The sequence below is a fragment of the Juglans microcarpa x Juglans regia genome, chromosome 4D (genome assembly GCF_004785595.1).
Source record: "Juglans microcarpa x Juglans regia isolate MS1-56 chromosome 4D, Jm3101_v1.0, whole genome shotgun sequence".
NCBI classification, from domain to species: domain Eukaryota; kingdom Viridiplantae; phylum Streptophyta; class Magnoliopsida; order Fagales; family Juglandaceae; genus Juglans; species Juglans microcarpa x Juglans regia.
Genome location: NC_054600.1, coordinates 20,436,440 through 20,455,934, shown reverse-complemented (window position 1 = coordinate 20,455,934; position 19,495 = coordinate 20,436,440). Strand labels below are relative to the sequence as shown.

Below are 19,495 nucleotides of genomic sequence, written 5' to 3'. Positions count from 1 at the left end.
TGTTTGGGCATTGCACCCGTTTATGAAAGCATCCGGATGGTTGGGAAGTCTTTAGATTCCGTGCGGGAAACAAACATTTAAATAAGAAATTGTTGCTTTACGTTATTGGACTCAACAACTACTACTTTTGTTGGTTTACTAAGTGTCTTTATGCAGAGCTTAATCAAAGCTTCCATGCATTAATAGCATAAGCAGATGCTGTTAGGATATTATAATAATATAAGGTGAATGATCGTAAGTAGCCTTTCAATTTCATAAGGTTTACTGTTGCTGATATATTGTGAATTATAGCAATCATCGATTCCCGTACGTATAAGAACCCCACCTTTAACGCATTGATGAAGTTGACCCTAATTGGGCACATTATGTTTAGCGCATATATACATCTCTAGATATAGCTGATAAGAAAACCCAAATTTGAGTAATGTATTCGTTGAAGCTAATATTTTATGCTAGCTAGAAGCTAGGATATTGCGTGTACAATCTTGACTTGCATTATCCAGTACATTAATTAACACTATAAGAAAATTGTTTATTTGTAGTCAGTTATTTCTTACGAAAATGACTAGTTCCTGCCAAAAGTAATATGTTTTTGTCGCAAATAGTCTATCACAAATACTTGTTTTTCTTGTAGTATATGAATTGAGTTCTACAATATTTATTGTTGTCTGTAAGAATTTTTAAGTAGTATTAAATATTGCTTAATAAATTAGATCCATATTATATATATATATATATATATATATATATATATATATCTAGCTACATGCTGCTTGAAATACTGATCAATTCCGCTAAGAATTAATTTAATTAGATCCGGATCTAAATCCACATTTTGAGGATGCATCGAGGCAAAGTACGTACGTGGCATGAGTTACTGCTAATAGGGGAGACTTTTCTTTATTAATTAAACCCTACAGGAGGCTCAATTGGCTCAACTTGCTGGCTGCCTTTTGAGTAACAGCCGTTTCTCTGTCTGGATTTAAAGGAAATATATTAAGAAGTGGAACGGTGGCAATAAGTAGTTTTGGCTGACAGTTTCGAAGGGACGGCCCATTTTCTTTTGGGGGTAGGGGTTAATGGGGGTGAAGGGATTGTCTCTGGCCCCCTGGTCCCGATCCCTTCCCCCCTCTTCCTCTAAAGATCAAAAATAAAGAGAAAATCCAACGTCATGATTGATCTATCTCTTCTTTTTCATCATTTGCTTTGTAAATAGGGACAAAGCGAAAGAAAGTATGGAAAAAAGTCAGAAAATCTTTTGTTAGAGATCAACAATTTATTTATTTATTTTTGCTCACAATATGCATATATGATGTCAGATTGGATATTATAAATAAATTGAACTCGATCCATAGAGGAAACTGATACACTAATCTCCATCTTTTGTTCTTCTAATCTTCATGTTCTCTCTAAAAGAGAACCAACCAAAACAACTTTTAGTTTAGACAATAACGAGCAGCATACGTATATGTATGTATATATATATATATATGTGTGTGTGAGAGAGAGAGAGCGAGAGAGAGAGATTTGGGCAGTTAAAAACTCTTCTAAAGTTTATAAAGAAAAAGAAAAATGTGGCCACGTAAACGAATGCATGGATAATGTATTCTTTATGAGAAGTTCTATAGGCATAAAGAGATTATACAAAAGTGAACTCATAAGTTGATGTGGTTTCATATAATTTATTAGATCTACTTTCTAATAAAAATAACTTTACAATCTGACATATTATATGAAGCCATGTTAGTTAATTGTGAATTTATTTTTGTGGCTAAATTATTTCTCATTTTTCATATATACTAATTTGTAAATAAAGCAAGTACCGCTGCTAAGGTTGAAATATAACCAACTTTCTAACCATCAAGTATATATATACTTGGATGAAGTAGTTGGCATAATTATTTAGCTTATTGAAATGGCATCAGCCATTCACAACTCCAAAGGCTATGGCATATATCGATGAAGTGCCATGTGTCTTCCCTACACAAATTTAACAATTATATATATATATAGGAGTGAGAAAAATAAGTGGAAAGATCATATAAGACATCACCGATCAGTAATTGGGAGAGTGTATTGACTAATTGTTTATTATTATTATTATTAATTAGTAGTATCCGCTCCTATGATCATTACATTTTAAAATCTTATATTATTTTATTAATTGCATGCTTTCAAAACCTTTTGAAAGACCTTAGGCTGCAAGGTTGTCTCTGATCAGTCCTCGATGTCTATGTCACGTGGGCATGCATGCATGCATTATATTATCAATTATACACATGTAGATATTCACATCTTCAAAAGTGCGAGCTGCTTATAATTAAGAATGAAGAACCGAGAGAAAAGCTTATAATAATAATATTTGACGTGGCCTTAGATTAATAAATAAATTATTTATGTGATATAATATAATAAGTAATGATATATATACAACACATTGTACAACAATGTTATAAAATGATAGTATTTTTGTAAAATTTTATTACTTTTATAAGATGTTTTATAAAAATACCCGTAATTTAAAATATAATTATATAAAATATTGTATAAAATATTGTAAAAAATATTGTGTATAAATCATTTTCATATATATATATATATGGTCAAGCATCCCAAACTTTGAGGACCGGCCTTCTACGGCCTAGCTAGATATATGCTCCCTATATAGCTAGCAGTGGTACTTGGAGGACCTTTAGGGAAAATGTAAATATTAGAAATAAGGTTGATACCTTCAACTTGAAGGCTTCAAGTTACATTAATCAAACATCAGAAGATTATTTGTTTTTTTAAGGAGAAAAAACAAATGTTTTGGATCGAGATCATTATAAACAAAGCTGTGCGTAGATGTAAATTGCATGCAGTAGTCACGCTACCTTATTTGTTTTCTATTTGGATCGAATCAATAGTGTTTGACAAGGATGTATATGCTCTTAGGCTCGCTATAAGAAAAATAAACATTTATGACGAGTCATTTGTGACGAGAATGACTATTTTTGACTAGAATATACTTAATTATTTTAGTAGAAAAAATCATTTTAATAGAAAATAATTACTGACTACAAATAAACAATTTTCTTGTTACTTTTCGTCCTGAATGATTGTCTAGTGCTCAAGTTAGCTTGAATTAATCCAATATACAATTCCTTAATTATGTTAATTTTCATCTCTATTATATATGTTTTAGATAATGCCCTGATCATCATGAGCTAGCTGTCTATTATGTTATTATTATTATTAACTTTGTAAAATCTTTTTATTTAGGAATCAAACATTTCTCTTTATTCAATTATCATAATGGATCCTTTCGTTGCTAAAGCGCCAGTAGTACTCCTGCATGCCTACCTCTAAAATCAAAATGCCAGAACTAGTACGTACCGCTAATTAATAATAGCACTACTTTCTCTCTACTTATCTTCATTCTCACTTTCATTCACTTTCATTCCATGGGATGATCAGTTGAAACCCTAATAATCGAAGTTATTCCCCTTTTGGTATTAATTATACAAAGCAATATCGATCATGCAGTTAGCCGCGCGCCAGCTTATATCGATCTCTTAATTAGCTAGCTAGGATGCTCCGTCCCGACTCCCATTTCCTTGCTTTAGGCTCCGTTTGAAAGTTGGACTCAGTTCAGTTCAGTTCAGTTCAGTCTAATTTTAAACTAAGTCTAACATTCAAATATCTAACACTCAAATCAATAAACTCATCTCAACTCAAATCTATTTACACGGGAGACTTACAACCTTTTTCAACTCAACACATTTTTACACGCGAGACCCACAATCTATTTCAACTTCTCATAAACACATCTTAACTCATCTTAACATCTAAACACATCTAAAATCATCTTAAGTAGGCCCCACAAAACTCACGCCACCATCTCAACTTACTACGATTCATAAAAAACTCAACTTATGCATCTCAACTCAGCTCAACATCCAAACAGAGCAAAAGCATTCTTATTGGTTTAGGTAAAGGTAAAGTTAAAATCACATATTTTATCTTTTGTCTATTCTATTCAAGAGAGATTCCACGTTGGATTATCTATCTATTAGCCAAAATAATAATAAAATATTATTAATTTAATATTTTTTATATTTTTTAATCTATTTTTTTTCTCATATTTTACAATTCAAATCCATTATAAATTGTATAAACCCAAGCACCTATATATATATAAATAATAATTAATGGTACAACTATTTTGTAGCAACAAAAAGAGAAAGAAATTAATATAAATTATTCATTGAAGGGTAAATAGTAACCATACAATTAAATATAGAGAATTACTGTAGCTAGCAAGCAAAATATTTGCCTTTTGCCTCTTCCAATGTAGACTATTTTAAGGGATTGTTAGTCAAATTTTGGTTTACATTTACATTTAGCTGAGCCAGCGTTGAAATCTTTATCATTAAATTAACTTTTCCAAATACTCATTAACAATGAAGCATCAATTTAGAGTCGATATATTAGTTATTGTTGTAATAGATCACTTCCATCCAATTGCAAAAACTAAATAATAGATCTAGTGAGCGAAATGTTGGCCGCATGGAACTCATTTGCCAAGCCAACATGACCCACTGCATACAATTAAGAGTAATACTAGACACATTCATGGATTGTGCAAACAGCCCGCATTTCTTTTAAAAAAGAGCGGGATCAATTATTAAAAAATTAATTTTTTCATATGAGTTTATCATATTTAATCATTTATTTTATAAAAGTGCATGACACTTGTGCACTTTATGATTGCAAATATCATTCTACATACACACATATATATAGTTTGTTCAAAAGAATTAAATTGTCAACATGCCATGCTCACATCAGAAAATAAATAAAAACAAACGAAAGAAAAGAAGAGGAAAATTAATAAAATAAAAATAATCAAATTCAGAAAATGCATGTACATTTATATAAATGGATAAAGATTAATCTGAAGTACCCAACTGCATGCATGCGTCCTGCATCTTCATGTCCAGATTTGGGGAGATCTTGCTCGATCTCGCTCATGCTAAGGGGTGTTAACCTGTAACGGAAACAAACACGGCTATCTCTCTCAATTAATCTCTAGATCTGGAAAATCCACTCTAAACTTTATGTCCAGCTAGCATTATTCAATGAATAGTTAGTATAAAAGGAAAGAAACTTACAAAAAAATCATATAATTAAATGCTAATAAAAATTAATTAAAAAATTTTACTCAGCAGCCCGACACCACACATTAATAACTCAAACTAATTATGAGGCTTTCAGCTCTTTCATTAATATAATATCTAAATTGGGGGGAATTAGGGACACTAAAATCCAACATATAAGGAAAGAAATCTAGTGAAAAAATCATATTAATTAAGTGCTAATTAATAAAATTACAAATACGGCTATATGTGAAGGGAATGTAAATAATTAAACTCATGTCCTGGATAAAATCAAAATTATATAAAAGGAAATAAATCCAGAAACAAAATCATATTAAATTTTCTGATAAAGGAAAAAAAAAAAAAACCATACCACTAGAAAACGGAAAAGGACAGGACTCTCCTCAATTCAATAGATTTGGATGATCCCATGCACCTATTAGCGGGAATATCTTGGGAAGTCGCTTCTGTCCTCTTGCTTCCCTCTCCTTTTAAATGCTTACACTTTCGATGCCTTCCTCTCCACAGCAAAACAAAAGCATATAGCATCATCATGTCCTCGGAATCAAACCTTTACCTCCTCCTCTCTCCTGCAGTAATTCCGGCCTGCTACATCATCCCACCTCGAAAATCTTCCTTATCCTTCGACGGTAAGTTGATCTTCACCTTTTCTTCTATCGATCTTCTGCTTATTTTTTATTTTCTCTGTTCGATGTAGACATTTCAACACCAGAGAGCTCGCGTGTTTAAAGATCACAGAAAGCTGGCGACCTTAATTATTGTTAAAGTTTATATTTGTACTTGTTTTTCTTTACCCATGTAAGAATTGATGAATACCCAGCTCAGGTTTGCTAAGATTCTGACCTGATCTTCTCTTGGTATATATGCTTTCTTGATCAGCTTTATTGCTTGGTTGACCAAACAAAGGATATAGTAGTACTGATGCTGTGGAAAGATGGAAGAACATATCTTTAAAGCCTGAGAGCTTGATTTTGTTCGAGTTTTTTGCAGATCAACCGAGTCAAGACTCAAAAGTGTGTGAAAAGTAGTCTCCTTTCTGGTTTCTGGTTTTAAAAAAGAAAAATGCAATTTAGAGTCAAAATTAGAAACGAGATGGCATCTATCTTAAGTTTTAGTGCATAGAAACACTGTACTAATTAAGAAACTGCGTTTCTTGCAGTGCTACTGGTTCAATATTTCTTTATCAGCTTTTCACTTTCGTAAAGAAACGCATGATCATGAGTACTAATTAAGTACTATTTGTCATTGGATTTTCTCTTCGTTCTTTTTGGTCTCGAATTTCTTTTACAAGAATAATGGTGTGGACGAGGTTTTTCCAATCTCTTTCATAAGACTATATACGGCCTGCATACTGGTTAATCTTAAGTGGCATCATGATCATGTATTAACTCACCCATAGACAGGGCTACATTTGTATGCTTTATGTTGTCTTTTCTTGAAATAATTTTAAGTATTTAAATAATACACACTAACTAATTATCAGATAAGGAAATCAAGTCATTGATTGATTGCATCGCATCATGTTTTGTAGGTGTCTGGTCATTCGGGGCAAAAGACAAACGAGTTAACTTTGATTCTCCCTTGAGATGCAGCGCAATATCCAAGCCTCGGATATTTCAAGGTATATACAAATTTATTATTATTATAAGTACAAATATACTTGAATTATATATTTATATAGTTATATATATATATATATATATGTCTATATCTATATATGTATCCGAGATCATCATCATCATGTGTGTGTTCATATAAAAATTAATGATCAATTGTTATATATCATGTACTGTGCTATACACAGACGTGTTTCGAAATGGTCTGCCAGTCATAAAGTGGCCAGAGATTGTGGAGGATGACATAGAGAGGGAAACTGGTCTTGAGGTTCTTTCAACAATTCTCAAAAACTTTACTTTTTTCATACCCATTTTTTTTATACATATATAAATACATATATGTTTCAAATGGGTATTCAAAGTTCTGGTAATTTTAATTAATGTGTTTTTGCTGTATCCAGTTAAAGGTTTCTACATCAAATCATAAACAGAAACGTGTGGATTCCATCAAGTCGATGTTGGGCTCCATGGAAGATGGAGAAATCAGCATTTCGGCTTATGACACAGCATGGGTTGCTCTAGTACAAGATGTTAATGGAAGTGGTCTTCCTCAGTTCCCATCTAGCCTTCAGTGGATTGCCAACAATCAGCTCCCAGATGGGTCATGGGGAGATAGTGAGATTTTCTTTGCTTATGATCGGATAATCAATACGTTAGCCTGCGTTGTTGCTTTAAAATCATGGAATATTCTTCCTGAAAAGTGCGAGAAAGGTGTCATTAACAGTTCCACCCCCCCTCTTTTTTTTCCCCCTTTGTCAATTGAATATTTAATTATCTTGTGTTTAATTTTGGCTAATAGTCAGGTTTTTGTCCTTGTAATAATAGGAATTTCATTTTTAAAAGAAAAAATATGTAAGCTTGAATGTGAGAATGATGAGCACATGCCCATTGGCTTTGAAGTTGCTTTCCCTTCACTTCTGGAGATAGCTCGAAGTTTAGACATTGAAGTACCTTATGATTCTCCAGCCTTGCACGATATATATGCAAAGAGAAACTTAAAGCTCACAAGGTAGTTTCAGATCGGCTCAAACACCATCCATGATTATGTTTGCTACTTTCCACACATGAACTAATATATAAAATTAGTTGTATTTGGTTGGGAAAGTTGCCTTATCTTCTAAAATTATTTCAAAGAACACAGGTACCTAGCTAGCCTGCTGGTTATGATCTTTTACATGGAGGTAATGATTATAGTCTCTCTGTGTGTGGGATAGGATACCAAGGGACATCATGCACAAAGTGCCCACAACTTTACTCCATAGCTTGGAAGGAATGCCAGGCCTGGACTGGGAAAAGCTTCTTAAACTGCAGTCCCAAGATGGGTCGTTCTTGTTCTCTCCATCCTCCACTGCCTTTGCACTCATGCAGACCAAGGACAAAAATTGTTTGAGATATTTAAAAAAAGCAGTCCACAGGTTTAATGGGGGAGGTAATTATATATCAAGCTATATCAAGCTGGGGCAGGTTTCACAGCTTTTTCAAATGTGTTGCAGCTTTCTGACTTTCCTATTATATATATGCAATTCTAATATATATTCCTATACATCCAGTCCCCAATGTGTATCCAGTGGACTTGTTTGAGCACATCTGGGCTGTGGATCGGTTGCAGCGCCTTGGAATTTCGTCATATTTTAAGCCAGAGGTTAAGGAATGTGTTAATTATGTTTACAGGTATAAATATATGTATATAAATACTAGCTATATATATATATATATATATATATATATATACACATTATATAGTGATCAGGCAAAAAAAAAAAATCTCTTAAATAATGTACATATGTTTTTAATTATTTCCAGATATTGGACCCACAAAGGAATTTGCTGGGCGAGAAATTCAGAGGTTTATGACATTGACGACACTGCCATGGGATTCAGGTTACTCAGATTGCATGGCCACCAGGTTTCCGCTGGTAAGTACTTTGCGAGACACATGTACAACCTCTCTCTCTCTCTATCTATCTATATATATATATATATATAGATCATATTTTAATATTATTATTATATGTTATTTCATACTCTATCTAATATAGTTATATTATTATTTGTTTTTTTTTTATAACAGATGTGTTTCAGCATTTTGAGAAAGGTGGCGAGTTCTTCTGCTTTGCCGGGCAGTCTACACAAGCCGTGACCGGGATGTTTAACCTGTACAGGGCTTCTCAAGTGCTATTTCCGGGAGAGAAGATCCTCGAGAATGCAAAGCAATTCTCATCCAACTTCTTGCGAGAAAAACAAGCTGCAAACGAGCTCTTTGACAAATGGATCATAATGAAGGACTTACCCAGCGAGGTACGTAGTCATCATGATTTATATACACATCCAATTATTATTACCTCAAATTATTAACAAAGTGCAGATCATGATCTGAATTACAAAACCCAATATATATCAGCTGATGATTCTAATTAATATATAATCGCCATTAATTAACAGGTAGGGTACGCACTGCAAATCCCTTGGTATGCAAGCTTACCTCGCGTGGAGACCAGATTCTACATTGAACAGTATGGTGGCGACGATGATGTTTGGATCGGCAAGACCCTTTACAGGTATATATATATATAGTACTTCAATAAATATATATATATATATATATATATATATATATATTTATATATCTTTGTAATGGATCTTCCTCATGTTCTTTTCACATGTTTTCGTCTTTTCTGCTTTTGAGTGGCCGTAACGAATTAAGAGAGTACTGAGCCTCCATTAATCACTAGGAACATTTATATCCGGTGCCCTATTTCACCGTTATCCATAAATTATGGAAAAAAAAATTTAGGATGGAGCTGAAAAACCTCCTCCCATCCCATTTCCTATTTTAGCGTTTTGATTTAAGGGATGAACAGTAGTTTTCTAAATATAGAAAATTATTGTTCATCCCCTAAATTATCTTTTATCAATATTTTATTCTAATAAATAAAATAAATTCTTCTTCTAATCATCTATAGTTTATCTCATACTCATATTTATTATAGTTTTAAATAATAATTTTAAAAATAAATTTAAATAATTACTACACTATAAAAAAATTAATTTTAAAAATATTATCATACCCACAAAAAAAATAAAAAATTGTTTAAAATATTCACAAGAGTAATAGTTCAAAACATAAGAAATAATATTGAGTAGTTAAGTTTGTAAATGGAAGTGAGAAAAAAAAGTAATAAAGAAAAAATTGAAGAATATTATTTTAGTATAATAGAAAATGAGATGTAGAAGGTTTTTTGAAGAAGAGTAAAATTTAGGATAAAATTATAGGAAGTGTCCTTTTTAGCTAAAATTTAGGAAAAAATTTAGGGAACCGGATGTGAATACTCTAAGGTTGCATTTGGGTAGTGAGATGATCTCAGATATTTTGTAAATAGTAGTGAAAAAATAAAAAAAAATAATGATATAATATTAAATAGTAGTAAATAGTAATGAAAAGTAGGTGAAAAGTAATAATAAAATAATAAATAGTAGTGAAGTATTCTGAGTTCCCAGACTAACCTTAAATCACAATTAATCAATCTTACAGTGCTAGCTATTACTTTTCTTAATGGTTCTTAATGGCATAAATAATGACAAAATGTGATGTGGTCAGTGATGATCATAACCTCATGATCTCCTTTTTATTTAATTAATATATGCATCCACACTTGCTTTAGCACAAATTATCAGAGTTTTCTTAATTATAAAGCCAGCTAGCTAGCCACATGTACGGCTTCATAGTTGGTTGGCCACACTGTAGTTCGAACTGTCTTTTACGTATGTCTTCATGCTCGGGTAATATATATATATATATATATATCACAAAAGTTAGGGATTTAATTTAAATCTGAATCCTAATAATTAATGTTAATTATTAATTGATAATTATAACCGCAGGATGCCGTATGTGAACAATAAAACCTATGTGGAGCTTGCAAAACTAGACTACAACGATTGCCAAGCCTTGCATCGACTGGAATGGGATATTATTCAGAAGTAAGTACTATTAATTATTAGCAAGAACTCATGTGATCCCCATGCATCATTAGTATAAGATATTTAATTAATTATAAATTGATTGGTCCTTAATTAATTAATTTCCTTGCATGATTAATTCGTACGTACGTAGGTGGTACTCAGAATGTAATCTTGGAGACTTTGGAGTAAGCAGAAGAACAGCTCTGTTTGCTTATTTTCTGGCAGCAGCCAGTATTTTCGAACCGGAAAGGTCGAAAGAACGGCTTGCATGGGCTAAAACCACAGCCTTGGTTGAGGCAATCACATGTCATTTTCGTGAGAAAGAAACGAGGACAGCCTTCCTGCATGAATTCAGAAACCACTCTCAACCACGAGACTACATGATAATGGGAATTAGGTAATTACTTAATCTTCTAAATTAATTTATTGGGACTAATTAATTAATATTTTTCAACCAAGTAAACTAGTTAATTTTAATTAAGAGTAGTGCTACATGTACTTACATTTTTACTTACAAAACTCATTTTGTTAGATTTCTTTTGAAGTTCAAATTTTAAATTTTAAATTTCATGATTTTCAACGTATCCATAACTGATCATGACATGTAGAGAAGTAAGTTTTTTGTAAATTTTTCTTAAGTACATTTAACATTTTTCTAATTATAAAGTCAGCCATGTGCAATTAATATATGTCAAATCTAATATTACATCCAGAAAACAGGACTAGTCCAATTGGTATTCATGACACCAAAAGAATTGCAGGAATTGCAAAAATGGGCACGAGGTGGCCATTAATATTATATAATTCTGAGTAATTAATTAAGTGCCCATTTGACAATATAATGCATGCCAAAATTAGCATTCATGTCTTATTTGAAAGGTAATACATGATCAATTAAAGTTAGGGAGAATCGAATAGTTAGATATTAATTAATGCGTGTCTGGATTTTCCAATCCTTCGTGTACTTATGATAGGTGGATTTTCTTCAAGTACATCATTGCCTAATATATCAATATCCTGATCAAGTAGTAGTAGTAGTGGGGTCATTGTAGGCGACCCCTTCCAATATGGGGAGTTCTACAAATCCACTAATGGAAATTGCAAGAACAATCCCATGCACACGGCCAGCTGCCACATGATGATCATGCAGCATGCATGCATGCATGCTGAGCTGTTTTACTATATAACATGATGATCATATATAGTGCATAGAACAATGAGCTAGAGCATAGTACTGCAACAAAAGGATGATCGATTACTGTGCGTGCGAGTACTGTACTGTTTATGTCAAGCGAAAAGCATCAACCTGCATATATGCATAGTAAAATTAGATCACGCTGGTCCAAAATGCTTTTAATTCTATATGCAAGTGTCTGCCATATATATATATATATACACTCTTATCTTAAAGTCATTTCATGATCAAAGTCGTATATATGGTATCATTCACGGAAAATTATTCTAGAAAGGTCTAAATTATTATTATTTGCATTAATTGATATATATATATATATACTTTAATTTGGCTATTATATATTAGGCCACTAATTATATATGGGTAATTCCCTATTGGGTCCTCGAAAAAATGCTACTTAATCGATCTGAGTACTATATATAATATTATATAAGACGCCAATATATATATATATATATTTTAATTGTGGCTGTGACTTTATAATATGTTGCAGATCAAGGTCCAATATTACAAAGAAGATCACAGGGCAGGCACTCGTCGGGACATTGCTTGAAACCCTAAGGCATCTCTCGTTGGAGGCAGTAGTTGCGCACAGACAAGAAATTAGCCACCATTTACGACAAGCGGTGAGTTACTTAATAATTAATTACAGAAATTAATTAGTAGTGACTTAAATGTCATATCGATATAATATTATATATATATATTTAATTAGGCTCTATATAATCATCATGTTTAATTTTATGCATGCATATTATATATTTCAGTAGTAGGAAGATTAATTAAGCCATGACCCCCCATCATCAACCACTACCACACGTCAGCAAGTTTTGTCAATTACCAAACATATATATATATATATATATATATATATATATATATATATATACACTACTAGTGCATCGATCTGCCTGCAAAGTAATTCCAAATGTATGATTGATCTGATGCGCGCGCTCGCTTACAAATTAAGCATGGATGCTCCATTACTTGGAAAGGCACGAGCAATAATCTCCACATCTTCTTATAAAATATTTACAGATGAGCTTTTCATCGATACGTATATTCTTTTGGGCTTTACGTACGTACATGTTGTTATGCATACATCGATCAGTAGTGTTATTTAAAGACTTTTACACCATGCACATACCATCTACATTATATAATTTGATTTATAAGATTCAAATTTTAAAATTTATCTTTCAAATCAAATTATATCTCGTGTATGTCGTATAAAAATCTTCAAACAGAATTATATATATTCATGTATTAATCTCAGTAGGAAGAAGCCAAATAATATTCACGGTGGCCATGCATGACTCATCAACCACAATTACCACAGGCACATCATCAGCAAGTTTTGTCATTTGCCAAATATATATTAATATAGTATTCCATGCATGCATCTATATACCTGCATATATATATATATAATTCCAACATTCTCCGATTGATTAATTAAAGTACTCCTCCCCATCACTTAAAAAGGGCCTGAATTAATAATCTTCCAGAAATCTTTTTTTTTTTTTTTAATGTGCTATTAAACATATATATATATACATGTTTATAGTGGGAAAAGTGGCTGCTGGAGTGGCATAGAGAAGGCGATAGGCACAAAGGAGAGGCGGAGTTGCTTGCACATACGATAAATCTCACCGCTGGCCGCTCGTTTTCGGAGGAGCTTTTGTCCCATCCTCAGTACACGAGACTGTCCGGCCTCATTAACAGAGTATACTACAAACTTTGTTCCTACCAAAAACACAAGGTTGGTGATACAAACAACTAAATATATATATATATATATATATATAATATATCAATAATGCTAAACCCACCATGAATTATTGTTCCGAGGATGGTCACCATTTTTTTTTTTTTTTTAACTTAATGCAGGGTAAGGAATTGTTTTTTTAATAATATTATGTATTTTTTTTTAAATATTTAAGAATAAAAAATATATATATAAAAAAAAAAAAGAAAAAAAAAAAAGCATTTTGCTTTATCGGTGACAACTCTCTTGAATTAAACACCTACGTCTTCGTACGAACATGATGTCCTTTCTTAAATAAGTGCCTCTTTGGAATATGTGATTATTTTGGATGCATGCATGCTAGCTCTTTCTTAGTGTCCATTTGCATGCTGTTAATTAATTTATATATAATATATCTTCTGCTATGCCAAGAACCACGATAACTAAAGAGGGATCGAGTTGCATGTTTCTAATTAATTCAGCGAGGCATAATATTTATCTTATTTAATTAATTACTAACCAAACATGATTTATCATTTTAATATAATATATGTATGTATATCATATAAAATATATATATATTACATGCATGGTTTCCATATTTCCGACCACTTGAATAAATGTGTAAAAGGTACAAGCTGCTAGTACTACTACTCTTAAAATATATTACATGTTTAATTGATATATGCATGTGTGATGAAAAGGCATTTTTATGAAAGAGATTACATCTCACAATAATTTGGAACATGGCGCCCACGAGGGTAAAGGCTACTACTCAACTAATATTTTAACAAGCTGCAGGTCGTCGCTCAAATGCGACAACAATAATTAGCTACCTTCACTAATTGCATTAACATTAATTCATTTCCATTATTTTATATATAAATAAACTTATATATATATATTATATATATATGTGGATCTTTGCAGGTACAAGAAAATGGCAGCCACAGTACTTCATTATATGCGAACATGGGCATGATCACAACCCCCGAAATAGAATCTGACATGCAAGAACTCGTGCAATTGGTGCTGCAGAACTCAGCGGATGATATTGATTCTGATATCAAGCAAACATTTCTCGCTTTAGCGAAGAGTTTTTATTATGCAGCCTACTGTGATCATGGGACTATCAACATCCACATTGCCAAAGTTCTATTTGAAAGAGTAGTTTGAGTTTTCTGTACATATATAAGTGATGTCGTCGCCATTTATAAAAAGCATCATCATGCATGTTCTTCTCAATCACATAGATAATTGTATTAATCAAGTAGCCAGAAAAATGAAATTTCGTTGATTAAAAGTCAAGAGATATTTTTTGTGCAAGTCTTATACTTTAGGCCGCGTACTGATCATCATGACCACAAAATTATAGCCAGATAGGTTACATTAAAACAGAAGAATTAGAATGAGCAGAGAAGGAAAAAGGCATGCAGAAAACACAAATTAAACGTGACCAGTTGATCACAAATCTGTCTATGCATGACCACACATCTGTGGTAAAAAAGTAATGAAAATATTACTCTAATATTAGATCAATATTGCTTGTAGAAATGGTTCAACAACCAGAAGATAGAAGAAGATCTATGCAGAAATGATATCATTAATTGCAGCTTTTAAATATGAAAAGATCATCCAGTTAAATATTAAAAAAAATAAATCAACTTAACGTATATATATACTTATAAACTCATGTACGTACTTTTTGTTTTCATCTTTCCCCTCATCGATCTATCTTTATCTAATGATGTTATCAGGTTAGTTCCAACAACCCACTGTCGCTCTTAGGGCATTGGTATTGACTTCATCAAAAACTCAACTAAATACAAATTTTGCATATCGTTGAAAGTGTTTGCATTGAAGTGGCTATAACTCCTTAGTTCAAGATTTGAGCTACAGTAAATCTAATTTATTCTTTAAATTTAAAGTGATATTGTTCATAGGCTAAAGGAATTTTTTATTCCAAAATGCAGAAGAACAACTCCCGGGCTACGAACTTTTTTATTTGGTCATTGAAATCTTGATGTGTTGCTTTTAAGAAGAGGAAGCTGCAACTCACAGCTTTCAGACATTATTTGGCAGCAGAATTGTTGACTACATGATTGTAGTCTTAACTAGGAGATGAGCTTGAAGATAATTAAAAATGATTAATTAACATATTGTTAGTGTAATTGTAAAATATGATTAGTGTAATTATAAAATATGAAACAAATAAATTAAAAATATTATTATTAAAAAATAATATTATATTATTATCTTGATGAATCCAATAACTAATCCGATGTGAAGTTATGGCTCGAGTGGTTTTAGACTTCTTTTTTTTTTTTTTATAGAAGCAAAATCTTCATTCGAGATAAAAGCAATTACATACATTTATCAAACCATAAGATTTGAAAAAGAAAGTCTGGAATACAATCCCACCACATTTCAAGATCAGCAACTTTCCAAGCATTACGAACAAGCTCATAAGCTGCCCTATTACTCCCTCTATACACGTTTAAAGGAAACACTCTCAAAATAACTGCACAGTGCAAGAGCTGTAATCTTACTGCAAGAGCTGAATAGTGTTACTCCAATTGAGGAAATTAATTAAGGGAGAGACAGGGGAGATGGCTTTGATAATTCGACAGTTAACATGAGCTGCTTTTCTGGTCCAGTTCTCATGCTTTAAAAATCGCAAAAGAATTCTGAGACACAAAAATACGTGGCCAGCAAGCTGTATATTATCAAAATTAGATATACTTGAGTAAAGATTAAGTAGCCAAGACAAAATCCAAATCCCAATCCAGTCACGGCCAAAAGGTACGTTGCAAATACGCCATTCCATCCGGCACATCCTTGGAACCAACACCTAACATGACTACTACATGAGGTAACAGGACTTAACATCACTTCCAAAAAGTCCCATCTGATCAATAAGGTATAGATAAAGAGTGGTTTGCGCGCGCGCACACATATATATTTTAGTTGGGTGGGATATATACGGTAAAACCACATTAAGTTGTTTTTTTGCGAAGAATATGTAGCTTTTGAGCTTGTTGCAGGTGTAGTGGTTCCCTCATAAATGTAGGCAACAGAACAAAAATGGCAGACAGTATCGCACACAAACACGTGACCAAGTAATTAGTGCTTTGTTCTTCAGCACGAAGTGGAAGTTGACCAAGTCCTCATTATTGATTTGATATATCCCATTTGGTGCAAAATAATTAAACAAAACCCTTATTTACACCATTTAACTAGTTCCATGCAACTAGATTTGCATAAAGGAATCAAGTACTGCTCGATCGGACGAAAAGACTAAAAAAAACTGCCTGCTCTTATGATGTTTTAACTAGCATTTATGCCCTACAATGATTGAGCCAGCCAATGAGATTTAGGACGTATGAAAACCAGGTTAAAAGTTGAGTATAAATTACAACAAAATTGAAGGAACAAGAACGTGGTTTTGTAGCTAGCATAAGTACCATTCAAAGCTAACTTTGGTCACATGCATTTTTTATCTGTGGCTGTGGCAGGCCGTCCTAAAAAGCAAACAAAACAAGAAGTTCTAAGCAACATGGTTTGAAGTAATAAAGGAGAAAAATAACTTGTGTTCACATGGCAAAACAAATGCCACACTACGAAAAAGTAGTTGACCAACCACTACATGACCTGGGTCCATCCCTCCAAATCACATACTGGAGTACTCGTGCATCTCCAATATAATTTGGGTGTTGTATATATGCTACAGAAAGGCAGGCAAATATCCATTAAACCGAAAGCAGCATCAAAGGTGTAGATCATAGATCAGAGAGCATATGGTAACCACCACTGAGATGGGTTTGGTCTCTGCAATCATGAAAATTGTATGCAAAAAGGAACTTGAAACCTAATGTGCGGTTGGAGGTGGAAGCCCGGGCCATGACAGAATTAATGGGGGAAAACGACAACGATAATTTCAATGGGAAAAGCAGATGGTTGATGGACATGAGGAAGGTTGAATAGTGTCAGTCCAAAAGCAAGAATGGTGACTCTGTTTTGGAGGCTAACCCAGTTTAGCTGTGCCTCTCAAATCTCCCCGTCACTTCCTTGTGACTCGATGTTTAGTTCATTTCTGGAATGAGGACGAGAACACGTGAGGATCTCCGTTGCCTTGTTTCTTTGTTAAGCAAGCGGCGGACATGCAGATATGGCGTGGAACCCACCTCACCAAATGGCGGGGTCCCCTACCAACAGTCCGGGCAGATTGTGGGCAAGTGTCTTCACTCCGTTTCTGACTTTAATTGTACCATAGCTAGTTGTCAGGTTTGGACTGGTGTATAAAAGATCTGGTCGTTCTGTGCATGGTTGATGCATATGAAACGCAGAAGAATTTGTGTCTTTCTAAGGCTGTGACATGAGGGTACCGATCGTTGGAGAAAGGGCCCAATCTTGTAAGAGGGGGGATTGGATGATGGTCTTTAGATCTCATATCTGAAAAACAGAACACATTGATTATGAAAGATATGATGCAGTTTGAGTTTTAAAAAGATAAGAAATGAGACATCGAGGGAAATAAAATGAGAAAGGACCATTACGGATATTGGCACCCAGTAAAATATAAACCCTGGTTAATAATTAATCCATTTGGGTCAAAAACCACCTGTAACATGACCCATCACTATCAATCCAGGTTAATCCAGCTGGCCCAGGTAAAGGAGTAATTAAAGGACTGGGCCTGGAGCAATAGAAATTTTCTTTGGAGGAAAGTTCTGATATTGCTAGATATTTCATAAAAATAAATTTTTAAATTAATATAATTTCATATGACACATTAAATCTATTTTTTAATAAAAATAATTTTATAATTTAACGTATCATATCAAGTGTGGCGCCTTCAACTCTCACGTGTGATTTGGCGGGAGTTGCGAAGCGGAGTTGCTAACCTCACGGATCACACATGCCAAGCGTAATGTGAAAGCCAGTGCGTGCAAGCATACAATGTAAAAGTTCACATTTTTAAACACAACGGAAAAATAAAGATGGGTAGACTGACTTGCTAATAGTGTTAGAAAATTGAAATTACAACCCCACACAAAATATCCATAAGCCACCAATCTCCCAATCCCCGACACAAAATTTATACAATCATCCGATTAATTAAAAGGAAAACACCAAACAACGCTACACAAGGGGAAAGGTACTCAAGCCTTCACTCCTCAGGCGGAACCGATCCTCCAAGCTCATAATCGTCCTCTGTATTAAAGTCTACAGTTTCATGGAATGGAACAGCAGGTGGGGACACCACAGTGAGATTTCGCAATCTCAGCAAATAAAACTAATAGAATGACACCCAAAAATACAAACACAGAAAAAGTGGACATATCACAACATTTGAAAAATGAAATCTTTCAACAATGCACTAAACCAATATCCTTCTCAACAATTTAAAGAAAATGACACGCATACCAAAAATCCACATTTCCATTTCTTAAAGCATTCATTTTAATTACACATGCACCACGGTCTCCCCTATAGACCATCCACACACCCTGGTTTCCTTCGCCACATCATGGATAACGACGTGTGACTTCGTAAAGAGCGATGCTCAGCTTCGCACCTGGCATGTAAGTGACTAGGTTTCCTCTAGCCTCTGCCAGCAGCAAGGCCACAAAGTCGACATGAGAGTGCTACCGTCTCATCTGAGCCCGTTGTCGCCCGACGATAATGCAGAGGACGTTACTCAGTTTTACACGCTCCCAAGTAACCAGAGGAGCTCCATCGAAATAATGTATCATCTCGGCTTAGGGTCGTGATACACACCCACGCACAAAGCATGTTTTTAATAAATGACACT

At 33.4% G+C, this 19,495-nt stretch overlaps 1 protein-coding gene across 1 annotated transcript; it reads left to right on the top strand.

The window, feature by feature from the left end:
* Positions 1 to 5,585: 5,585 nt before the first annotated feature.
* Positions 5,586 to 14,988, top strand: LOC121261715 (ent-copalyl diphosphate synthase 1-like). Its single transcript, XM_041164209.1, has 15 exons — positions 5,586 to 5,788; positions 6,691 to 6,780; positions 6,964 to 7,043; positions 7,177 to 7,486; positions 7,601 to 7,784; positions 7,990 to 8,204; positions 8,326 to 8,446; positions 8,579 to 8,691; positions 8,847 to 9,073; positions 9,218 to 9,333; positions 10,658 to 10,756; positions 10,890 to 11,135; positions 12,427 to 12,559; positions 13,501 to 13,695; positions 14,611 to 14,988. The coding sequence occupies exons 1-15, from the start codon at positions 5,692 to 5,694 to the stop codon at positions 14,854 to 14,856; spliced, it is 2,472 nt and encodes an 823-aa protein (XP_041020143.1). The 5' UTR covers positions 5,586 to 5,691; the 3' UTR covers positions 14,857 to 14,988.
* The last annotated feature ends 4,507 nt before the right edge of the window (positions 14,989 to 19,495 follow it).

Excerpts from the sequence above, each read along its gene's own strand:
- LOC121261715 (XM_041164209.1), top strand. The coding sequence starts at position 5,692 with ATGTCCTCGGAATCAAACCTTTACCTCCTCCTCTCTCCTGCAGTAATT. Across the intron at positions 9,074-9,217 it reads TGAAGGACTTACCCAGCGAG|GTAGGGTACGCACTGCAAAT; the intron begins GTACGTAGTCAT and ends ATTAATTAACAG. Across the intron at positions 11,136-12,426 it reads TACATGATAATGGGAATTAG|ATCAAGGTCCAATATTACAA; the intron begins GTAATTACTTAA and ends AATATGTTGCAG.